Source organism: Strongylocentrotus purpuratus, unplaced genomic scaffold, assembly GCF_000002235.5.
Source record: "Strongylocentrotus purpuratus isolate Spur 01 unplaced genomic scaffold, Spur_5.0 spur5_scaffold_6, whole genome shotgun sequence".
Taxonomy (NCBI): Eukaryota; Metazoa; Echinodermata; class Echinoidea; order Camarodonta; family Strongylocentrotidae; genus Strongylocentrotus; species Strongylocentrotus purpuratus.
Window position 1 is genome coordinate 30,284,413 of NW_022145612.1, and position 26,026 is coordinate 30,310,438.

The 26,026-nt window shown below is 36.0% G+C and overlaps 1 protein-coding gene across 1 annotated transcript in view; it reads left to right on the plus strand.

Moving 5' to 3' along the window:
* LOC105437528 (ATP-binding cassette sub-family C member 9-like) overlaps positions 1-26,026 on the plus strand; it is a 39,082-nt gene that overhangs the window by 3,087 nt on the left and 9,969 nt on the right. Inside the window, exons 2-16 of the mRNA XM_030999963.1 lie at positions 6,484-7,095; positions 7,575-7,805; positions 8,223-8,423; positions 9,113-9,268; positions 11,661-11,816; positions 12,157-12,291; positions 13,393-13,555; positions 14,015-14,055; positions 14,543-14,788; positions 15,635-15,805; positions 19,911-19,989; positions 21,016-21,121; positions 22,595-22,693; positions 23,052-23,217; positions 23,575-23,712. Of these exons, the coding sequence (XP_030855823.1) occupies positions 6,490-7,095; positions 7,575-7,805; positions 8,223-8,423; positions 9,113-9,268; positions 11,661-11,816; positions 12,157-12,291; positions 13,393-13,555; positions 14,015-14,055; positions 14,543-14,788; positions 15,635-15,805; positions 19,911-19,989; positions 21,016-21,121; positions 22,595-22,693; positions 23,052-23,217; positions 23,575-23,712 (2,694 nt within the window). The 5' untranslated portion in view covers positions 6,484-6,489. The remainder of the gene's footprint in view (positions 1-6,483; positions 7,096-7,574; positions 7,806-8,222; positions 8,424-9,112; positions 9,269-11,660; positions 11,817-12,156; positions 12,292-13,392; positions 13,556-14,014; positions 14,056-14,542; positions 14,789-15,634; positions 15,806-19,910; positions 19,990-21,015; positions 21,122-22,594; positions 22,694-23,051; positions 23,218-23,574; positions 23,713-26,026) is intronic.

Consider the following 26,026-nt stretch of genomic DNA (forward strand, 5'->3'; position numbering starts at 1 on the left):
TTTTTGTTAAAGTGTCAAATTAGGGTCTGTGCTTGCAGACTAGCCTAGTTGGGCAATCCCGAACACACACGTACACACACACAATCGCTGCGGTCTAGACATGCATAATTCAGTAGGAAATCGGGTCTCATGAATATATAATTCAGATCACCTGTCAAGAGGCCCTCCGCGCAAGCGCCTCGGTTTCTCTGACTCGCTTCGCTCGTCAGAATTTAGAGACTCCAACAGCGCGAGGGCATCGACAAGAGGCTAGTGAAGTAGCCGATCAAAGAGCTGGAGTTGACTATTTCAAAGACACGAATGGTTCTCTGTTGAGTGCTCATGAATGTTATCACATGTCCCTAAAAGATTCAAGTCAACGCAACAATGAGATAGATCTTCGTAACAAGCATTGTATCATATTAATTACACAGCTAAAAATTCTTCCCTCGATTTAGATGAAATTGTTGTCACATTTATAAGGACTATGATAGATAAATATTGAGGGGCTATTGATAGAAAATGCTTGTTAAAGGTAAAGACCAGTATTGGAAACGCCCCAATTTCAAAAAATGAAATGGAAGCTCTCATTACCAATCATGCGGAAGAATATGTTTTGACTAATACATGATGATAAAAAATTGCCGGGAAACCGCCTACTAATTCATATATTTGGTAAATTTGTTTCTCTCATGGTCTGTGAGAAATATAGGGTAGTCCCATATACATCTTTCTGTGTATAGTGCTTGTAACTTTACGAAGAATGGGCCAAATTTCTTATCATTTTGATGATTCCAGAACCTTGCAGATGCTAGATGCTAGATGATCAACCTTTTCTGATCGATTCCACAACGTTTCTTTCACAATGCAATCGCATGACCATAACTGGTCTTTACCTTTAAATGAAATAACTAATTAATTCGTTCTATAGATTTACTAGACTAGTCACTGGTATATTACAGAGACACTTGATGAACTGTATAATTTTATTGCAGACTCTCTTCATTTTTTTTTTCTTCAAATTTTGTTATTTTGTTAAAATATTGATTGTTCTGTTGGAAATGAAAATAAAACTGAAACTGATCATGGATGTATACTCCACACTCGCTGTCCAAGTTAGATAAAGATCTACCCAAACAAACAAATTAGTCTTTTTAAATCTATGCTATAGACTCCTGGCGTGTCGGGTTGAGTAGAATATGACATTTAACAAATTAAGGTTTACCCTAATTATGGTCAGGATCTAATAGATCTTCTTTATCGAGGCTAACTTTAACTGGAGACTTAAGAATCTTGACATGTAGTCAGATTAAACAAAGAATTTACCAGATTATGACAGTAATGAAAGTCTGAACTATGGCCATATAGACATAGTCATAGAATCTAACTTACATTGTTGGTCATAAAGGTGGATTTTTTTAATACCCCAGTTTATGGAATGATTTTGACAATGATTTATTCTTAATAGATCTAGATATTAGGATACATTCTCAGATTTTATTGAATAATAGTTTGCAAGTGTTTGTTTTAGGTGACTGCTAAAGCATGTGAGTGCTATTATGCTTTTCGACTAGGGGACATACGGCCTTAAGTCATAACTGACAGTAATGAGGGTTAATGCCTCAACAAAGGGCACTCACTAAGCACATCGACACGGCTTTGATCCTGGGGCCTCACAGTTACGAGGCCATTTATTTGCCACTGAATCATGACTGTACGCAGCGGGGCTAGCGTAGGGGGGCTGCCCCAATAAAAAAGAAACACAAAGAAAATGCAATAAATTATCATTAAAGATAAACTTAAGTACTGGTAATGCGATTGCATTGTGAACGCAAAGGTGTGGAAAAGATCAGAAACAGTTGATCATGTAGCATGTAAGTATTAGTGTGCACTGCAAGGTTCTGGAGTCATCAAAATCATAATAAATTTGACCGAGTCTTGATAAAGTAACAAGCACTCACATAGAAAGCTATATATGGGACAACACACATGGTGTCGGGGCTAGTACTACCTTGATTTCCTTGTCTGTCTATGCTCATTACTCAGCCAGTATACATTTTCTTCCAAAATTGTTTGGCACATGTCATTTATTTGTAATCTTGAACATTCAGTGTAAGTTTCGTTTGATTCTGTGAGAATTAATTTTTTTTTTTACCAGTACTGGAGTTTATCTTTAATTCATTGCATTTTGCCCAGATCCCCAACATAAAATATTCTTTTATGTGGCCATGCCTTGAACCATAATGCATGGCCGTACAGAGGAATTTGGGTGGTTTTCATTTTATTTGCAAGCGATCAAAAGCTCTTTAAAAGAAATCTGTACAGGCAATTGTTGAGATATATTGATTGTTTTCTGCATTTTCAAAAAGATTATGTAAAAGACCGATAGTGCGTATAGTAGATAATTCAGACCAATGTTTAAACTGGTGGGTGTAAAATAATATGCTTTTTGATGTCTACTTTCAACCATTTCGTCATACACGTTTCAGTATCATGATGCCACTGCTATAATTGTCAACACACGGTTGTTGCATCGTCATTTAAAAACTGCCGACATAGATAAAACTTAATTTCAGCTGTAGAACTAGGAATATGAGATTTTGAAGGGGAAGCTGATATAATTCGACATCTGGTGTCGAGGAAATGGTTGAAATTTAAAATTCAGTTAATAATTATGAGGTTAAGTTTGTAACCAGCATATGAGTAGTACATTCAAGACCATAAAGGCCAAAAAAAAAAAATGTTTGGTTGCCCTCGATTACTTTTCTGGAGAAGGGGCTAGCGGGCGGATTAAAAAAAAAAAAAAATTAACCTCATTTTTTGTGTGTCTTTTAAACAAATTATTTTAATAATAATTTTTTTCCATAAAAAAAAATCATTGAGATTGTTAAGCATTTAAACAAACAAAGTCTATAAAACACTTTAATATGGTAAAAGACAAGTTTAATGTACAATGAATATCAAAACCAACACAGAAAGTATTTTGGGCTTTGAAATTCAGCACCTTTTAAATCTCCATTGTACTACTTATAGCTACTTGCGCCCTCTATGTAGCAAACAATGCCTAATTGGTGACCATAGGTCCCCCATTATCCTCCTTACCTTATATTAACTGAGAGTTGATTTGATGAGATAACCACCTGTGCAGTGACCTTGCAGGGTGGTCTAATCCCTCCTGTAAACTAGTACAGATGGGCTTTAAAATGAGTTTAAGAATGCTCAGACCCTGATTTGAATGAACGGCATTTTGACATACCAGTAGAAAAATAAAAATGGCAAGTTTAATAAATACCTAATTGCGTACTGAAAAGACCAAACTGGCAACGGGTCGCATTTTGATCCTTGCAAATGCATAAAATGGTATGTTTGGCATTTAAGATTGCTTCCCCCCCCCCCCAAAAAAAAAAAAAAAAATAATAAATAAAAATAAATAAATAAATAAATAAATAAATAAATAAAATAAAAAAATAATAAAAAAAATAATAATAATAAATAAAAAAAAAAATATTAACAAAAATTATAAAATACGAGCGGCCCGAAATGACGAGCGGGCGGTCGAGGACAACCAAATGATTTTTTGTTTTGGCCTAATGGCCAGCTATCGTAAATACACCACCTGGGAGATGTAATTAAATCTGGTTAAAAGGGGTTTCTTACATGACATAAACATTGCAGGTATAATTGAAACGATATTTCTAAGGGTAGAATTTAGGTGAAAGTAGATATAATTTTACCTCCGATAGGGGTGATGTAGACAAGGAAATCAAACTTCGAATTGCAATGAAGAGTACACTCGTTACGATTAAAATGTATTAATGTATGAAGTATGAAGGGCAAAAATTATTGCACTATTCTCCGCTTCATTAGAACATCAATTTAAATGTTAAAGACACGGTAGAACTGAACTGTCTTTGTTATACTTGTGGATGAAACGCCTTCTCTTTTCAAAGAAAACGTGTTTATGGTGTTTACTTTTTTTAAATCTAATAAATTTAGTTTATTACTTTGTTTAATCGCTCCACATTCCATATTTTAAGTTTGTCTCATACGTAATATAAAAAGAATGCATAACAAAACGATGTAAGACATGTAACATAGAGAAATTATATTTTGAAATACGGAGAAGCTTCTATTTCATAAGTTCACGAATGAAATAAAATATTGTCTGTGAATTCGGTAATGAAAAAAAGATGTAAAACGAATAGAAGAAAATGGGTAATGATGGGGTTTCTGCACCTGGTCGTACTTGTACGGTCAATTGAATATGAAATAATACAAGGGCCTAGTCGTATAACAGTCCAGGTGATATTGTATAGTATCGTATTTTTACTGACGACCCATCTGGCATCTGATGCTAAATGTTATTCAGTTTTAATGCCCAATCCGTAATAAATAATAAGCTCAGGGCCAAAGTCAGAAATTAAAATATAAATGAAACTTAATGTCCAATCACTATCGTCCAGTTAAAGATGCTCAAGCTTGAGTATATAGAGGGCAGCAGACGGCCACCGCCATAATTTCCCGAAGGAAACTCAGTGTGTTCATAAGAGCGGTTTCGGAGTATCGTGCGCGATATCATAATCGTACATAATACAGCCATAGGAAGTCTTCGTGAACATTTGCAGTGTAGGTACAGAGAATACAAAGCAAAATCATGTACGCCAAATGTGATAACAACGCCCGGACATTAACCAAAGAACATATCCCCATACACCATAGGCCTACTGATAAAATATGGAAAGTTTCCATATGCAGTTTGAATTAAAAAATAAATTAATAAAATTTACCATGCTCTAAGAGACTTCAGTTGAAATTATGAATTATCCGTGACTGGCGCTTAGGCCATGTAAAAATATTCATGTTTAGCCTCCCCGTCCGATTCCTTTTTTGGGGCCGCCTCCTTTTTATTTGGGGGGGGGGGGGGGAATTTGTGTTATGTGTTTATGTCTCGATCACCTAATTCGTCTCCGTGACGAATTCAATGCCTAGTTTTTCTTTAATTTCTTTCAGTATGGATTTTGTTCGCTTCATATTCTCATGAATGCCATGAACAATGACAATGAAAGTTACATGACATGTGCCTTATGCATGATTATTGAACCTAAAGAAGATATTCCTTTTTAATACTGATGCATGACGTCATTTAGGCGCCATTTCGTTAATTTCTAATATTGACCATATTTATTGTTATTATTACTTCATTTGGCGGAAAACACATGATATAAAATACAGAAATGAAATTAATCAATAAATTGCAAATCACAAAAAAAGGAACACTGGGTGCCCCCGGCTGCGTTGCCAGGCCTTGGGAAAAGTTAACCGAATAACCGTAGTCCGCACACCACCCTCACCTATATCCCATCTAGATGCAACCAGTGCAGCTGATTTATTTGACAAAGACAAGCTAAGATATAAATGTACCACATTTGTATCACAAAAATGCGTCAAGACAAAGCCTACAAGTTTTCCCAAATATTGAATCTCACGCCGAAGACCATAATTTTATTAATCGAATTCGTTTTTACTGACTGACTGCCGTGGCAACAAACTCCGTTTTGTTGACGATCAGCCATGCATGAAGTCTTTCGTCTTCTTTGTTGTTAGGACGGACAGCCAGTGGAACGGATTAGTTTAATAAAATTATGGAAATGCAAGCATTACTTTAAACAAACAGAATTTGTTATACCTAGCTCACTTTCCCTGATTGAGGTGTCATTTGAAAGGGCAAAAAAAATGAACTTTCTAGAAATGTGATTTTCTCTTTGAAATTCAGATACCGTTCGCCAAATGACTGTTTGGTACCCTTTATTCAATTTTGTTTAAAATCACTCATGCGTATATATGAATCATTTGAGTTGCATCAAATGAAGGAAGAGGATCTAAGCTTTACAAATATGTGTCATTTATTAATTATGATTGTGATATAGTAATGATAAAACATCGATAATTCTCGGTTTCGTTTTTTTTTCTGGGACGCACTGTATATATATATATAATTAGACTAACCCTATTGCTAAACCAGTCGATACCTTACCTGTTAATAGTGTACCGTGGCGTGGAGCCAGTCATTGTAGGGGTATCTGTGTCATGGGGTTGGGGAGGGGGCATAAGGGCACCGAAATGAAACGTGAGGGAACAAATGCTAGGGGAGGGTGTTGTGGATAGTCCTATCTTTGGCATTTCCCATATTCCCAACACCCCTCCCGTTTCTCTCTTTCTCGGTCTCTCTATATTTTTTTTGGTCTCAATTTCTCATTAAGGGTACACATACTTTCCATGCTTTCGGTATATAACCGACCAATCCGTCAATACTTTCAATGTAATCTGACTGAATAGACCCTCGCCCATAATTTCATCCCCCAAATCATGCAGAAATTGCGAAATTATAATTTTTGGGAATACTATCAAAGTGTGTACTTTTGTTTTAATACGCACTTTATTAAGTGTAAATCTTTTGTGCATGTTATTCAATTCTTTCTCCTTTTGTTGTTTACATTTATACAGGAAACCATGGCAGCGGTTACTTCTTGGTTTTGTGGAGGAGAAAACTTGTCTACCGTAGACAATGTTTCAATCGTTCTACATCCTCCTGGTAACTGGGCCTCCAACACCTGTACAATAGACCTCATACTACTTATCATACACTTGGTATTTTGTATGATGGCTTCACTGGCTTTAATCTTCATACCTGTATGTAGCATCTCTCGTGCAACTGATCATGGCTACATCATCCGCTATCCAGGTCACGTGGTCCGTTGGTTGACGTATATCCTGTACACTGTTCTATGTATCGGTATAATTGTCGAAGGTATCTTAACCTCAAATGACCATAACTTTGATAGTCCTCCGCGACTGTACATAGTACCATTAGCTGGATTCATGGCCGCCATCTTTGTAATGGTATATTATCATTACATGGAATACTGGGAGCTACCGGGAATGTGGCCTGTACAGTTCTTATACTGGGTGTGCCTCCTCGTCGCAGAGTGTTTCAGGGCTTCTGCGTTTCATCACGATGATATTACGTCACGTCACATGATCTGGGTCTTCAATAAGTCAATGATAGCTGTAGATGCAGCGATGTGTTTGGTGGAAATCTATTTTCTGATGAAAAAGGTAATGACCCGAGCACAGCTAGGCATGCAAGGTCGAATATATTATGACGCATTTCAGTCTTAAATAAAGGTACATATCCCTCCACTTGTGCTTTCATACGTTTTAAAAGAGAATCTTAGTTGGAATATGAAACCTACGTGCGTGATAGCTTCTTAAAAGTCAAATTCTTTTTTCGCCAGCATGCGGCTTTTGTTTTGCTTCAAAAGAATTTTGTATACCGTTGTATAATTACCAGAAAGGGTAAGGATACACATATTTTTCTTCCTTATCCTGCATGTTCATTGTTCCTACTAATCTTTTGAAATAGTAATCTCCACTATATTTGAAGTTTAAAATTGTTTGTGTGGTTATTATTATCATTGAAACATTGCAGTTATCCGTGATTGTAAAAACCTTTTTGATTTAAGCTGCTACTTCATACATTTCGAACAAGCAGTACATCATCTTTCTTCCCTTTCAAATCTTCAAATGCAAACCAGGGATTCAGCCTCGGATCATCACCTAAAGAACATCCTCCAGAATTGAGGAATCTGAAGTATCTTCATGATGATTGTAGTTTACCATCATCTCTCCTCTATGCATGGATGAACGACCTGTTTAAGAAAGGCATGACGCAGGCAATAGAAGATGAAGATATGGGAAGCCTACCCGATGAGCATTCTGCAAAGTACTCCAGCGAACGATTCGCCAAGATTCTCATCCAAGAAAAGGTACTTCTAGCATCTCTTAACGTAAATTCTAGTTGTTTGATAGACCAATTAAATCATATTTGTGACAATGGTTAGGATTATAGGGAAAGGGAAAGCTCACATTTTTTTTGCTGTGGAAGACAGAATTGAATTTAACGAGATCAAACATTTGATCATATAAATTTTAAACCCTGGATAAATTGGCATCATTAAGTTGGCATATAAATTCGTCAAAAGATACCGTCATCGTTTAGTTACCATAATTCAAAGGCCTTCAAATTCTGTACTAAATACTTTTTATTCCTTTTTCTTTCAAGTGTTTTGAGCGGAAAAGCATCTTGTAAATAGACCAAACATTGAAAGTTCATCATTTACAATCGGAAAGTGTGTCTCATTGTTCTTGTTCACTTTTTTGTCTTCTTCATTCGAACCCTTTAGGAGAGGGCCAGAAAGAAAGGCCTTGAGATCAGTTTCAGTCGAGCTCTCTACAGATTCCTTAAGAAAGGACTGTACATATCGGGAATTCTCATATTTATTGGAGTTACGTCAGGTTTTGCCACGCCATTTTTCATCGCTGGAGTTATCAGATGGGTAACCTTACGCAGCCAAGATACCGAGGAGACAGTCCTAACAAATCACGTACGCATTTACTAATTTAGTTTATCACTTTGATCATTGTCACCACCGATGAGCGACAACCATTCCTTAATATGATAATCATAAGGTGTAAATCGCTTTATTTGATTTGCTGTTCATCATTAATGTAATTGTGTCGTGTTCATTTATTTTGCTTTAATTGTTAATCACAAAGATTTGTTTATGTCATCTTATCTCATAGAAATCCCTTTTCCCCCTTGATTCAGTTTATGAATTTGAAATGTGATTTTTATTTCATGGCAAACAATTAATTGCCTATTCCATACGCCTGGATGCACTCAATCATTTCTGTCAATATAAATATATTTTTAATGTAATTTTATGGTAATATTTATGGTATTGATTTATTTGACAAAGTGCCATTGATGATGTCGATATAATTATCTGCACATTTATACATTGTTGAGTTCAGGTCTATCACAGTTATTAGGTTGGGGCGGTTCACATATTATATTAAATCATCTACCCCCCTTTCTAACAAATCATATAATTATAACTTGCATAAGATTAACGCAAACCTAGACGATATGATTACCTTAAATTCGTTAAAAGTTTGTTCGCTCCTTTGACGATCCCCAACTCCGCCTAAAACATGAAGATTCCAAAAAAGTATTTGCATAAGTATTGTATCTTATGCAGTAATGAGTTATTAATGTTTATTTTTCCAACAGATGATGGAGTCATATATCACAGTGGGAGATTTCTTTTCCAATGGATATGTTCTAGTGACGGTCCTCTTCTTCCAATTAGTTTTCCAAAAGATCACTACTCAACTAAGTTATCACTATATCATCTTAGAGGCAGCCAAAGTCAGGGCTGCCATTCAGGTAAACGCACCTTACTACGTTACTTTTGCAAGAAAATTGCATTATGGTTAGACTTGCTTTAAGCAGCAACAAATAACCATCACAAATAACAAATAACCATTATTCAACTTGGATTTAATTGAATTTCATTTCGACATGTCCGCAGAAACCCACAAATATCCGATATTTTACGCTACATCGTTAAGTAACGGTAATTTTCATGTTAACATTTCATTACACTTAGGTGCAATGATTGATTCGAATCTAACTTTGAATAGTCATATTAACAACATTTGCATGCTAGTCTCGAGACGCATAGGCATTTTATATAAATTAGAATATTATCTATCACAAAAGTCACTATTTATGCTTTACAATTCCTTCATTTTGTCATACATATCTTATTGTAACATAGTGTGGGGTAATAGTACTAAGATGAAAATTATGTTAATATATCGTATCCAAAAGAAAGCACTTCGTATTTGTACACATTCACATTATTTAGCCCATAATGATCCAATATTTTGTAAAGTAAAAACATTAAAAATCGCTGACATTCACAGTTTTCAAACTGTAATCTTTATGTATACATTTTGGATTAATACTGTACTTGGCAATTCGAAATATTTTTGTTTACAATTGTGATATACATTCTTATCCTACGCGACACTCATCCGATTTCCACTTAACCAACCCCAAAATTATTATGGCCTATAAATCGATAAGACATCATGGTCCAGACATTTGGAATGCTTTACCTGATATTATTAAACACTCTGCAACTCTTTATTCATTCGAAGCATCGATGAAAAAATATTTAATATCTACATATTCAAAAACATTATAAGGGTCTCAGAGGTTTTTATTGTTTGTTTATATAAATTAATTTTAGATGACCAGTTCATTAACAATACGAATCGAACACTTACTTCACCTGCACACACCCACTTGCACACACTTGCACAATTTCTTTCTTTCTTTAATTTCTTTCCACTTTTTATTCAAATACTTTCTGAACAAATTTGTATACGTGACACTCTATTCCCCTACATACTCCTATACCAGCGCCATGTACCCCCCCCCCCTTCCCGGCTGCTATCGACTCAAGCATTCTTGCTTATGATAGTTGGCCTCTGCATTAACCTTGATTTTTTTTATTTACCTCGATACTTTCAAGGTTTCAATTATGCATTTTCTATTTGTGTGTATTTAAGTTGTCACTCTTTATGTAAATCAATTATATTATATACTATTATTGTTATTTGAATGTTTTATATTTTATTTATCAATAAATGCAGAAACATCTGCTAACAAAAATTAAAAAAAGATATGAGAAAAAGGGTGTACAACCTAAATGACACAGATGATTAAATCGAGACCCACGTTTACTACCTTGAAAATTATTAGGTTATCTTACGAGGGGCATTCCAGAAATTTTAGATATCTTTTTGAGAGCAAATTGTAACTGTCCTAGATTATTACAATGTTAGTACATCATTATTGTGTATCTAATAAGCTGACATGCCTGTGATGTTTTACCAGGGTGAAAGCGCCGGCTATATCAGCAATTTGAACACACCCTACTAAACACTGCTTGTCACAGCTAACTATAGTTTAAATAATGCAGTCCGGAGCTCCTTATGCAATGGCATTTTGTGTTAAACTGAACACATAACTCACGAAATTGTCCATAGGTTAGTCTCTGGTGACCTATGACGAAAGCTGAATCTATCGTCATGATCCACATACCAATAGACAAGATCTTTGCTCCCCAGACCCAAGAAGGTGAGGCAGAGCAAGTCCAACGGGAAGGTCATGGTGATTATTATCGACCCCCACTAGGCAGGAGTTCAGGGAGAGATTGTTTTGTGGCCATTTGGCCAGAGCGCCAGGACTATCCACCCGTCCACACTTTCATCCTGGTAAACAACTAAGAGACTGATTTTAAAACTGTCCTCATCCTCCCTACAGCACAGACCATGCTCTTTGTGACTTTTGGGTGTTCCCCAAGCTATGGGCGTAAATCCTTACGTAATACTTATTGTTCAGGGGGGGTGGGGTGATCTATTCATTCATTCCCCCCTGATCAATAGGTATTACGCCCATGAAGCTGAAGGAGAACCTCAGTGGCAGTCGTTAAAATTATATTGAGGAGATGAAGGAGGCTGTGACAAGAGTGCTTGACACATTCCCTTTGGAGGCCTTCAGAGGATCCTACTACAGTTTTATACTTAATTTGGTACTAAGTAAATGTCTCCTGAAAGAGTCTTAAACCTTCTGGAGTGCACCTCGTATTTTGTCCCTCCATAATTATGTGTATTTCGTCTGCTATTAGATTTTTTTCCCTCTAGAGTCATAACTTTCTAAACATCCTGATAAAATTCTTTCGTTCACTTTGTTTTAAATGATATAGTCAGCAGTGTATGCCAAATCCTTACGCCTGTCGAGTTCGGGGATTGGTAGTGGGTCTCTCACTGTCGGTGAGATTACCAACCACATGTCAGTAGATCCTAGGGCCATATTCTTAGCTTTGCAATGGTTCCATTCCTGCTGGTCTATACCATATCAGGTGAGTCTATTATACGAAATCAGTGAAATGTCAAACAAATGTTTATAAGATATCATATACATCATATGTCTATGCATTTTGTACCTAATGAAAAGGCGCTTATAAATGTAATTTAATCCTTATTATTATTATAATTATTATTATTTTTGAAGAGTAGCCTTTGATTTGTTACCTTCGATGGACCTACAAAGATATATCACATCATGACATTCAAATGTGAACAAAATATGTAAGAGAGAAGTAAACCTTTTAAAAGTAATGCTTTATAAAAAGCTGCAATTGAACAAGGGTGTAATGTTGTCACGTATCATTTAAACTTGTGAACTTTTCTGTTGAGCAGATGGTTGTATACATCATCATTCTCTACAATGAACTGGGGTTGTCGGCTCTGGTTAGTTGCGTCATACTTCTACTGGCTATACCTGTTCAGATCTACATTGCTAATAGACAATCATTCTACCAAAAGGGGGCTATGGTAAGTTTAATTCATGTGAAGAACGAACCCCTAAATCTTTCCTATTTGTCTCACAATTGTATATATACAGTCGATTACTCTAAGGGCTTGTTAATTATGTTGTCAGTATAGTTGTTGAGTATTAGTAAGCTACATGTAGGTAATAAATTTAGGCCAGTTAGTTCATTAATCGCCTTATCATTGTTTAGTAAGCTAGTTAATGGGAAAGGTCCTCGCCCCTATTTTATCCGTCATGCGAGCCTAGGTCCTACAGGTTGAGAAATCATTATAGGTGGATACTATCACCATTTGGGTTATTACATGGAAACCCTCAGTCTAAACGGAATAAATCGTTGTTGACTTTAGAGTTGCTACACAACAATACTAACCAGTGAAGATCAAAGATGAAACATTGAAATGATTTTAGAATACAAATATCTGTGCACAACTATCGCTAATAAATTTACCTGGCATGATGAGTGTACGTCTATTGTTGTTTGAATTTGGGCATGTAGGAAGGATGACTTCAGAAAAAATTGAAAGTGTAGTGAAGCGGTCGAGTAAAATAACAGGAAATAGACGAAATCTGGCAGAAGAATGCAAGGCGCGAAAAGCTTAACAGATCATTGCAAATGAGAATCACAATTTAAAGTACTTTATATATGAATTATTACGGTCAGGAAGGAGAATGCGCTCATTGAAATGACTGACAAGCCGATATTTGGGCTCATATGTTCTATACTCCGTGTGTTTGTACAACCAAGTTGAGTGAGGAGCATGTGGGCTCAGGTATCGGTTGGCGTGATTTTCCTTCCTTCGTTCACCTTGATGTACTATCCTTTTCATCATTTTTTAATGTGTAGTCCTAGAATATAGGAATATTTCTTTTTTTAGCTAATTTTTATTTAGATGTTTTCTTCGATATAGTTTCTTATATAAATATTATGTATTTTAAAATGTGTAACCAAATTTTTCCCATGTATTCTTTTGAATTTGAATGAATACAAGAATTGAATTGAATTACCCTATCGTAATTTAGCTAGATCTATTTTCCTTTCTTAATTGATAACATGGCTACTGTTCTCAAACTGGTTGTTTTGTTATGGTTGATGTTCATTCTAGCAAATGTCAGATGAACGGTTAAAGCAGACTAACGAGGTACTGCAGGGAATGAAAGTCGTCAAATTAAACGCTTGGGAGAGAATATTTCAACAGGCTATCGAGGTCACCAGAAACAAAGAAGTCGGTAAACTAAAGGCTCGAATGTTCTGGCGGGTCCAGCTAAGTAAGTAAAGATTCATAGCAGTGCAGGAAGTATTCCAGAGAACATTTTATGATAAAAACTGTCTTAAAATCGGTGAAATATGATACAAAATTTGAGGACCTTCGCAACATCATGTTTCATCGAAGAATGTTTAAAAGTATTGTCATTAGCCTTTCAGAATGAGAGCGTTAGGAGGAAGAATATTATGTATAAATTTTCAACGGGGTAGTATTTATTAATTTATTCACGTATTTTTAAATATTCAATGCTTACCTAATTATCTCTTTCCTCTACCGATGCAACCTTTCATCGTTATCATTGTTAACCTAATAATTGTCGATGATATTTGTCATATTATTGTTGATATGATTATTTCTATCACTTGTCGTTTTTTAATTGCTAGCACTGTTATCATCGTCCTTATTCTTTTTAGTTAACAGAAATGGGAATGGAATATATATTTATATCATTTTCTTTCAGATTCCTTGACCAATGCAGTCCCACTTCTTGTTTCGCTCATAGTAAGTATAACAAGTTACTTTAATTAAGCATAACAACTTAGTGATACGAGTCAAGTCTTTAGAGGGGCAATTTGTTTGCATAATGTGTATTCTCTGAACGACAGAAGCAAAATCTGATAAAATGGGCTTGTGGAACTTTGAAATATGATATATAAAATATTGATGGTGCTTTGTTAGTCATATAGATTTACCCAATATAATAATATTTCTCTGATGATGTAATTGGGAATTCCAACATTGAATTTCGGGTCCTCATCTGATTCAATTTAAATAATATAACATTAATCATACTTTTGATTTTCAATGAATTTGATATCACCTACCGTGCCGCTTTTACACTTAATTCAAATATCAAATCAACATTTAAAATGGCAGATATAACATTTTGCATCGAATAGTATTTATATATTCTTTGTTCATGCCCTTTAGTATTTTATTTTAAAAGCGAGTGTAAAATGTTATGTTTTCCTGTTTTGGACTGATTTAGGCTCTGAGCCTGAACAGTGTATTCACGGGCAAGAGCCTAACTCCTGACGTAGCCTTCACATCATTAGCAGTCATCAACCAGCTTCAGCTCCCTCTACAGATACTACCAAGGGTGTCGTCTTTCTTCGTCATGGCTGTCGTCAGTATACGTAGACTAGGAAAGTTCTTCAAAGCACCCGAAATCGAAGGCAATCTATTGAAGGGCGGTGAAATGGATGAGGACAACGATGATAAAGAAAAGAAGAAAGTATGATAACACATTGTGGGATCTGTGATTAATTGACAATATATATTCATCCTTGCAACTGGTACATTGTATATGTTTTATGCCTTATTTTATATTACCATTTGATGATTTGCTGTCTCATCTTTATCTTTGTTTTTAAAGTTAAAATCTGTATATACAGTTAACATCAAAATAATTCATACGTTTTTATGGTATGTGAACATTAGATTTTCCCGATTAAGGCGTCTTCAGAATCTGACATATCAAAGCTTACATGTAAAATTATGTAACAAAGACCCACATTCAACCATTCTACCTTTCATTGTTGAGTTAAGGAGGGGGAAACATCAAATTTTAATAAAAGGGTATGAATAATTAAGTTGTTAACTGTATGTTGTAAACAGGACATCATGGAAGACCATATTTTTAAAGATGAATGAAGCTTCCTGTATGATTATGAGAAGTAGATAAATAGATGAATAAACAAAATAATTTACGGACAGGGTGATCGAATTATGAAAGGACTTGTGTGCATTACGATAGTATAGTCATGTCGCTTCGAATTTGGAACAGAGAATTAAAAAAGGAAAGGTTCGTACTGAATCGTTGAAGAGGAATCTGATTGACATTGACATTGATATTGATATTATTTTCTGGTATGAGTGATATTTATGAATGATGTAGAAGATGCATTTTTTTCTTCATACACGAACATTCTTCTTCCGTCTTTAGTAATTTCATCATCTTTTTAATTTAGCACTGACTAATACCTGAATATATAAACATCATTTCAACGTACAATTTCATGATGTATTTATGTATCCCCCGACGCCTCGCCTCCCTTTTTGGGGTACTATTTATTTGTAGAAAGCCACCACTTCCAGCGCTTTGATCCAAAAACTGAAGAGAGGTTACGACAAGAAATACGGATCAATTCCATACTCAACGATGTCAAACGCTCACATTGAATCTCCAACGCAATCTATTCCTATGTCAAACATGAATGGTGAAACAGTTCCATCTGGCATTGCATTGAAGGTAGGTAATATCACTCGCCATTTATGATAAGTAACAAGGTGATCATCATTGCATGTAAATATAATGTGGCGACTAGATCTATGAAATCTACTAATCATTGAAATGAACAAATGTTCTCCTTCACACCCTAGACACATTTAATAATTAGAACAAAACAAGATTTGAAAACATCGTTTTCAATTTAGATTTAGATATTTTCTAAGGCTAATAGGTATCAAATTATATTCCTTTACTTTGCAAGGCAGATCTTTTTTTTAATTTTTTTTTTACAATTTATCATTTTACAACGTATAATACTAGGGTGATCACAATGCCTGTGCACACAGTCTGCCCCATGCACACACACACACACACACACACACACACACACACACAAACACACACAACAGCAGTCAGTTGGTAGAAATAGCAATTTTTGTAAATTTTTTTTTTAAAAATTAAACAATATTTAAAAAAAATACATTTCTCATATATTTCAAGCATACCTTTAACTACAATTCTGTGTAGTTTCATTGTTATAGGCATGTGGGAAATATGTTAAATTATTTAATTAGAATATTGTCTTTTCGGCCATGTGTGACATGGCTTGCTGATCTTTGATGTCAGATCATTAACAACCTCGAAAAGCCTTCGTAGATCACATGATGAAACTTTACTCCTGTAGTACTTAGTCTGAGCATGAGATAGTTGATGATAGTATGATCTGCATTGCATTTTGTATATGTCCTTGTTTACTTGTAGTCCAGACTTTAACATGCGTCTTTCACAGCGGCGCCGAAGTTGTTTTTCACGACGTAAAAGTGGAGTATACCACGGCGCGTTGGGACCGATAACAATGTCTCTTTCAGTGATAGGTGCATGGGAGTCAAGGACCTTTCGCAGTACACTTTCATAAAAGGATGTCAAAGACTCGGCGTCGTCGCCAACTTCACTTTCAATAGACATTCTAAGATCATGCAGAAAGCTTGGTAAATCAATAATGATGAATCAAAATCGATTTTAGCAACTGTCCACCAAAAAAAGTATATTTTGATTTATCATTATTGATTTACCAATAGAAGCCATTGGACTTAAGATTCCGACCTGAAAAGTGTTTCTTAAGGACCTTTGGCCGACCCATTCTCAGCAAACAAGTCACTGCGACGTGATCAGAATGTAAATAACTGCAGTTCTGCAGACAGGATGCAATGCCGTCATCTCGGCCAGTAATGACCAAGTCTAATGTATGACCCGATGAGTGGGTTGGAAAGTCAACGTGGTTATGAAGGCTGAATAAATCTAGTAACTCCGTAAAGGCTGCAGAATCTGTATTATTGGCATTGTCCATATGGAGATTAAAATCACCAGCAAGTATGGTCTTCACTCTAGACAAATGCAGACCTTCCAGCAAAGATGTCAATTCTTCAAAGAATTTTGAAGGTGTGCACTTCAGGCGCGGATCCAGGATTTTCCAATAGGGGGGGGGGGGGGGGGCTGGAAATTTGAAAATTGGGCAGACCTTTTTTTAAAACTCAACATATCAATACTATTACAAGGTCATATTAGAAGCACCATACCGGTACAATTTTGACATTTCCATCGGGGGGGGGGGGGGGGGGGGGGGGGCTATAGCCTCTTGCCCGAAAAAGTAATTCCTGGTTTCACAATTCGGCTAGTAAGCGAAGCGAACAAGCAAAAATTTGAGCATAATATGTAAAGTGTGAAAGTGTTATTTATCACGAAAATATACGAGAAAAGATTTTTTTTAAAATCATATTCGGGCAGCTTGCTGTCCCCCCTCCCCCCTCACCCCCAATTATGCGCGAAGCGCAGAAGCTCTGATGTTTCATGAAATTATTAGAGGAGAGGATTCGGATTTGAATTTAGTTCCTCCCCCTCCCCCTCTCGCGCGAAGCGCGGAAGCTTTGACCTTTCATTAATTATAAAAGAAAGAAGAAGATTTGTTGTACCATTCTCGACTCTTATTTCTTGTCTGAATTCAGTTCCCCTCCCCCTCCCGCGCAAAGCGCGGAAACTTTGACCTTTCATAGTTTAATGAAATTATTAGAGAAAGAATTAGAAGATTAGTTGTTCCATTCTCGACTCTTAATCCTTGCCTGAATTCAGTTGACCCCCTCCCGCGCTTTGCGCGGAAGCTTAACGTTTCATAAAATTATTTGAGAAAGAAGACTATTCGTTGTACTGTTCTCGACTGTTTATACTTGTTTAAATTCAGTTTTCCCCCCTACCGCGCGAAGCGCGGAAGCTTTGATGTTTCTTTAAATTATTAGAGAAAGAAGATAATTCGATCGTTGTTTCATTCTCGACTCTAAATCCTCGTTTGAATTCAGTTTTCCCCCTCCCGCGCGAAGCGCGGAAGCTTCGACCTTCCATTACATTATTAGAGAAAAAAGACGATTCGTTGTACCATTCTCGTCTCTTAATCTTTGTTTGATTCAGTTCCCCCCCCCCCCTCCCGCGCAAAGCGCGAAAGCTTTGACGTTTCATTATATTATTAGAGAAAGAAGATAATTCGTTGTTCCATTCTCGACTCTAAATCCTTGTTTGAATTCAGTTTTCCCCCTCCCGCGCGAAGCGCGGAAGCTTCGATCTTCCATTACATTATTAGAGAAAGATGACGATTCGTTGTACCATTCTCGTCTCTCAATCTTTGTTTGAATTCAGTTCCCCCCCTTTGACATTTCATTAAATTATTAGAGAAAGAAGACGATCTCGACTTGTCAGAATTTCAAAAATAATTCCTTGTCTGCTCCTTTTTCGTCCTATGTCCTCTTACTGCCCCTACCGCCCCTGGCTACGCGCCTGCTTTAAAGGGAAAATGAAACAATCATGATTGTGATAGCACACAATTAGGTTTGTAGAAATCAAAGATCTATTACACCAACCATGGATAAATCACGGCCGGGAGCGTCATATCATAGTTTTGTGTTATCGGGCGAGGGCCGGGGCGTAGCGGCCAAGTGAGATTTTGCAATGTTGAATGCTGAAATTATGCATTCTAGAAAATCCCTAAGCTCGAGATTATATGCGGCCGGCCGGCCAGGCCCCCTCTATTCAATAACGTTTGCCAAGCCTACTGGAATGACCCCAAATCTCCCGATTACAGTTTTTTCCTTATTTGTCGTTACTGTCACTTAGCGCCATTTCCTTGTCTTTCCTCCTTTCTCTCCCGACTTTTCTCCCCCCCCCCCCACCCACTCAGTGTTATCTAGGGTACGCGCATTTATGTACCCTCTCTTTGAAAGCACCCCTCTATCTCCGGTGGGTAAAGTTAGTAGTACGGGCCGGACACTGTTGTGTGAAAAGTAACCCTTTTTTGGAGATTTTAGGAACAAAAATTGGGGGGGGGGGGGGGGGCTTTCTTCGTTTTCTTTTCCCTTTTTCTCTCTCTCTCTCTCTCTTTTTCTTTTCTCTTTTCTTTTCTTTTCTTTTCTCTTTTCTTTTCTCTTCTCCTTTTTTTCTTCTCTTCTCCTTTCTTTTTTCTCTTTTTTTCTCCTTTTTTGCGCCGCCAATAGGGGGGGGGGGCCGCGGCCGTTTCGGCCCCCCCTGGATCCGCCACTGCACTTGTTCTTCCTTGTATAAGGAGGGCGATAGACTACAAGAACCGAATTTCGTGTGATGGGGCACACGGACAAGAAATAGAGATGTCTATATACTCAAAGGACTGCACACTTGTAAGTTGGTTCAGCGTCATATCAAAGCCCCTGTGCACAAGAATACCAACTCCTCCTCTAACAGTACTGCTCCGTGGCACATGATGAAACACAAAGTTTGGAAGTGTATCCCGGATGTTTGCAAGAGCCCGTGTGTCTCGGTCAGAAGCAGTCAGCCACGTTTCAGTGACAGCCAGAAGGTCAATCTTCTCGAGCTTCACAAAATCATATAGAGCTGTGGCCCTTCCCCTTGATTTAATTGACCTAGTGTTCCAAACAGCAAACTTAGCCGACAGCTCGTTATTGCTAAAGTCAGTTTGCGGTATATCTATGACATTTCGATAAAGCTTGATCATTTGCACTCATCATAAAACATGTGTTTGTTGTACTAATTGTTGGTGTGCTATACCTAATAATACTGAATTGAATGTTTGTTATGTTAATTGCAACAGATCACCAATGGTTCATTTTCATGGAGCAGTGAGACAAGAACACCCATAATATCAGATGTCACTATTGACATACCGGCAGGCAAGTACTTTCATTTTTCATTTATGATAATGATTCTTCCAATGTACATATTTTTGATATTGGTTGAGCACATAATGCCCTAGATTCTAGCAGATAGCCACCAGACTCTGAGCCTCCAAATACGAGATTTGAATACCTGCAACAGCACTAACGGCAATAGACATTAGTCTATGTTTATCCATCTCCACCCAGGTAAAGGAAAATGAAAACGGAAGAGATAGTCATTGAATGCTTGAGCGCGGTATCATAGAGTACAGAAGTGTGACTTCATACTTCCCAATTCAAGTTGTCGAGGATGCTGGTTCCAAACCATGTTGGCGTGGTGGTGATCACATCAGCGTCAAACACTAAACACGACAAGTTTAACACTGTGACGACCTTCCAACGACCAAGTCTTACTCAGCGTAACTTCCGCCTGCAAGAGTCGACCCCCTGCTTCCGCATCCAAACCATGCGATACTCCAAGTGCAAAGTGAGAGCATCCACACGGTCAACTTTAAAGATCGGTGTAGTGACCGTCTGAACGATAGTCGCATAAGCTACTTCGACCTATACGCCGACTGTTTTACTCCTGGATTTCTTCCACCAGTAACGCGCTAACATGACTCGAGGGTAGCGTATTTCTATATTTACGCTGACTAGCTCTAAACTCGACCTTCACGCCGACCAAATTTTCCATCGTGTGAACGCGGCTAGTTTCTAGGCCTATACTGACGACGCGACCCTTGGAAAGTTCATTATGAGATATCATGAAATATAATGTTACCAGACAAAAGGCAAACATTTCTTTTATTTGAGTAATTACCAAAAAAATAATCAATGTCAAATGAACAAACTAATAAGAAAATAGATTCTCTATTGCATCAGCTGAACGCGCTTTTCATTAAATTGTATTTTTTTCGTTTTGTATACACAGTTATCGTTGAGTAATTGCTGCAATGAGATGTATTTGTTATTGTTTCAATGTTTATTGGCTTAATTGTTTCATATTTTGATGAGGTAACCATGGCCATTGTATCATTACAGGTCGACTTACAATGATTGTTGGTAAGATTGGAGCAGGTAAATCTTCTCTCTTGTCGGCCATGTTGGATGAGATGATCACGTTAGATGGTGTTGTCGAACATCACAGGTAAAATAATGTTTAGACTATTCAAGTTCATGCCAAGTTTACGCTGTATTTATATGTTCAGATAGGATAAGTTTTATTTTTTACAAGTTGTTTGTATACTGTTTTATATATATATATATATGTATGTATATCAAATTCTCTTACGTCTAGCCAAAGTATAAACGAGACAAGTATAATTTTCTTTCCATTTTGTAGTTTAATGTGATTGTTTGTTTATTGTTCCATATTCCACAAATTAACACGATTGTTTCATACATAAGATTTAAAAAAAGGATACAATATAAAACAATGATAGACAGGTAACATAGAAAAATAAATAATATGAAATTTGGGAACTTATCAAGAAGCAAAGTTTGTAATTCATAGGATCCCGAATAAAATACTTAAACAAATATATTGTAACTGAATTCGATAGCACTAACGAAAGACGTAACAAAAAAGTTTGAGTCACTGACACATTAGCATTATGAATAACATGTTAACATAGAAGTGGTACATAAAAAATATGTGCATGTAGACGTGGTTAGCCGAGTGAAACAATTAATGTATGCCAGTTTTCTAAGGCTGATAAGAAAGAGAGAGAGAGAAAGGGAGGAGTGAAAGGCAAAATTGGTTAAAAAGGAATCTTGAGCTTAAGCTTGAAGGAATATAATGAGAGTGATTCAATTATGTTTGTGCCCAAACTATTCCAAAATGAGGGACGTGTATAACTTTTTGTTTTCAAAACAAGGGAGAAAGGAAAATAGGTTTTTACCTGGTAGGAATGAATTTAATTTTTTTTACAAACATAGGAGGGACTATCGCCTCTATTCAGCTTCAGTTGATACATGAATAAAAGTAGTGTATAAGTCTCTTAATTTTAAAATACATGCAATTGTTTGTATGAAATATAGGAATGGTGTATCCACGATGGCTCTTCTTTTGTATCGTCAAAACAGATTAAATTTTCATTTTTAGAACAGTTTCCCCCTCACTGATATACCATAAGTTGAGTATGGTATCATAGCGTAGAGTATAATGTTCGTAAAATACAAGTAGAAAATAATTTTTTAGTTTATTAGTAACCCCTACATTTCTCAAAAGTAATTGGCATTACAAATTTAAAAAAAAAAAAAAAAAAAAAAAAAAAAAATCGATTGTGAGTTTCCATAATATTTTACAACCGACATGAAAACCAAGACATTTTGTAGAATCTGTTTTAATTCATAACCATTCATTTCATGATGATGAGGTAAAGTGTTAAACGTGTATCCAAAAATCATTTAGTTAGTTTTCTTAAAAATTAAGGGACAACTTAATTATCTGCCTGTATCCAATCACATACGAAATGTAACTCATTATTCCCGGTATTAAGAAGAATCTGGGGGTTATCATGAGTGTAGAATGTACTAGTATCATCTACAAAAAGATTTTTTCTTTGTGACTTTATTTGAAATAAATTTGTTTTCTCGTTTGTTTGGTTGATCTTTCAAGCAAAAAGATCGGAGTTGCGTATGCAGCACAGACAGCGTGGCTGATCAACGCTAGCCTGAAGGATAATATCTTATTCGGAAACCCCTTTAGCCAGAAAAGGTATCCACTTAATTCTTCTTGCATGCCTCCCCCTCTCTCTATAACAAAAATGTTTCAACACAAAAATTGTAGGTTCAGCTTTAGATTGGACCAAAAAAAATGAAGAAGGAAGCAGAGTATGTGATGACCTCCTTAAACAAAATTGGTTTGAGCGAAAAGAGATGAAAGAACTGAAAATAATAATTGCCTTATTAAATGAAATTGAAGACAATGGATAAACTGAAAAAAATATTATCATGCCAGTTATCTCTTTTGAATTCGTTCCAGCTTGTTAAGCACACAATACCTCGTTTAGTTTACATATTAATCTTGAATTCTAAATATTGTATCTCATTACCCACCCCCTCCTCCATCGCAGATATCAAACAATATTGGAAGCATGTTGTTTACAGCCTGACATTGATATCCTCCCTATGGGAGACCAAACGGAGATAGGTGAGAAGGGTATCAACATGAGCGGAGGTCAGAAGCAACGCATCAGTGTAGCCAGGGCCATGTATAGCTCAAATGATGTCGTCCTTTTGGTAAGTAATCATCAAATTTATCACGGAAGTAATCATGCATATTTATTATTAAAAAAACTTTAATAGATCAATCGTGGTGCAGTCAAGTTTAAGACCTGTAGGTAGAAGTTGTGCTCTATCGCAATATCTATGACTTGATCTAATGATAATAGTCAGATATGAGTTTGCGGAAGGGGGAGGAGGGGTTAAATTGGGTATAAAATGTGTTGCCCAAAAAGAAAGCATCCTGAAGCTCAATGGGGTATCCAGAATAGATTTACCGCGAAATAATTTGTATCTTTTAGGAACGCTCGCTTTGATCCATCAAACTAGGAACCTTCATCCATCTCTCTCTCTCTCTCTCTCTCTCTCTCTCAGGACGATCCACTATCAGCCCTTGATGTGCACGTTGGTAGTCACATGTTCTTCAAAGGTATTCTTGATTTCTTGATCGAGGAAAGAAGAACTGTCGTGCTTGTCACACATCAGGTCCAATACTTGGAGCATGCTAATCAGGTGAGGGTGTCAGTGGTGGATTTGGGACTCTATAAAGCAGTCAATTGGGTGCTAGTTTACTAATATACAAATATAGTCCTACAATACCTTTCGAGGGTCCAGCAAAAATTATGAGCTAATGAAACGGCATAAATAGTAACTTTCCCTAAGGCAAATTTTTATTAAATTTACCTCAAGGGAAAGTTACTATATTTATGCTTCTGAATGCTCATAGTATGCTAGACCCAACAAAGACATTACATATCTGCTTTATATCCCTCATGAGACATTAGCATATCACTATTACAAAGAAACATGTACTGTGAGCGTTCAGCAGCATACTGATAGGCCTAAATTAAACAAAAATTAAACAAAAATGTACACGCATAGTGATACACAGTAAAACTATTAGCTTATAAGGGGGAAGAAAGAAGAAAAAAAAAAGAAATGAAAATTGTGATGACACTACTGACATTTCAAGGATATATTTCATTAACTTTCCCTTGAGGTAAATTTGATAAAAATCTGCCTCGGGGAAAGTTACTATTTATGCCGTTTCATTAATTTGCAAATCTATTCATCATGGATATTCCCTGTTCTTTGATCTTATTTTTCACTATTTTTTATCCCTTTTTTCTTGTCTTCCCTCTCCCCCTCTCTTCTTCAATTCGTATCTGTTTCCTCTCTATCATTTATAAGATGCATGATTTCTTTATTCCTTGAAATGTCAGTAGTGTCATCACAATTTTCATTTCTTTTTTTCTTCTTTCTTCCCCCTTATAAGCTAATAGTTTTACTGTGTATCACTATGCGTGTACATGCAAGTTTATCGCCTATTGTAACGTTGTTCAGATGAGAGATAGTGGTGCTAAGGTAGTGACTTCAATGCTAGATGTACAATTAAAGATAATCTGAAAATTTGAGTGAAAACGGATCATTATTCATGTTACAAATTGGGAAAAACTGATCTGATTGATTCCTTAATTCTCCCAACTAGACCTAGACTCTATATTATTCCATTTCTATTCTGCTACTTGTCAAAGCCTGTTCAGCATCAAGACAAGGACAATTCAATTACATTTTAGGTGAATGTAAATCGTCACAAAGCAATAAAATGGCTCTACATTCCATTCCAGACAGTTAAGTGTTGACAGATTTTTATAGTCTGTTTTATGTATTTTTATCATGGAAAAACGGTTGGGAAAATTCAAAAATGGTTGGGAGAATTTACTGTTAATCACTGTTAGAGGGTGCTTCACATCGACGCCTTCAAAGAAAACCATAGATATCTTTGTGGTTTGAGAATTTGTTCAGGATTTTTTGCATGTCAGAGGGTTAGTATAGTAGAAGGAATATAGTAAGTAGCATTTTATACCAAAATTAAGCAATTTTTTTCATCAACCTTCAACAATGTTACCGAGTCACTTTAATACGTTATTGACATATTGCATCTTTCCTCTTATAACTTTGATTTTATTGTTCTTCAGTGTAATATACTCATATTACTTTACCCTCGTGCAATATCTTTTTGATAATATTATCCTTGTACTTTTAGGTTGTTACACTCCGCGCTTTCTCATGTTACCCATGCTTTGTGTGAAACCCCTTCTCCTTCCTCTTCTCTTGGGTTCTCATCTTTTTCTTTTCTTCTTTCTCTTTTATTATCTCTTTCCTCAGCTATTATCACCTTTTCCCTCTTTTTTTTCCTTTCTTCTTTCTTCACACAATACATAATTTTCTTTTCTTTCTTCTTCTTTTTTCATTCTTTTTCTTACATGTACTTTGATGCTTTGATAGTAACAGTGAATATGACTTCTCTTTTTTTATTTCTTTTTTATATTTTTTTAAAATCTACATAATTATAATCCTTTTGAGATACAATTTTTTTGCATTGAACTTTTATGTGTTGCGGGATTGGCATAACTTTACTCTTTTGACTTTAACGAATTTGTTTAAATGACGTTGATATTTTATTTTGTCAAACATTTTTTTTTAAATCTTTTTTAAATCTGTTATTTTTACTTTTTAAATCATATTTCAACTTGAGGTGCACTTGGCAGAGATTCTTCTCTCTTTCTATTTTACTTGTTCTACTCTGTCCCTCTCTACCCCTCTCCTCCAATCTTTCGTATTTTCCCTGATCAACTTTTCTTTCTTTTTTCTTCTTCCTTCTATTCCTCTTTCTAGTTCCGTCTTTCTCTTTCTCTTTTTTTCTCTCTCTCTCTTTTAATGTTTTTTAAGGTTTTTAATGTTTTTAATATTTGTAATATATTTAAATTTTAACGTAATATTTGTAATATATTTAGATTTCGATTTAATGTTTGTAATATATTTA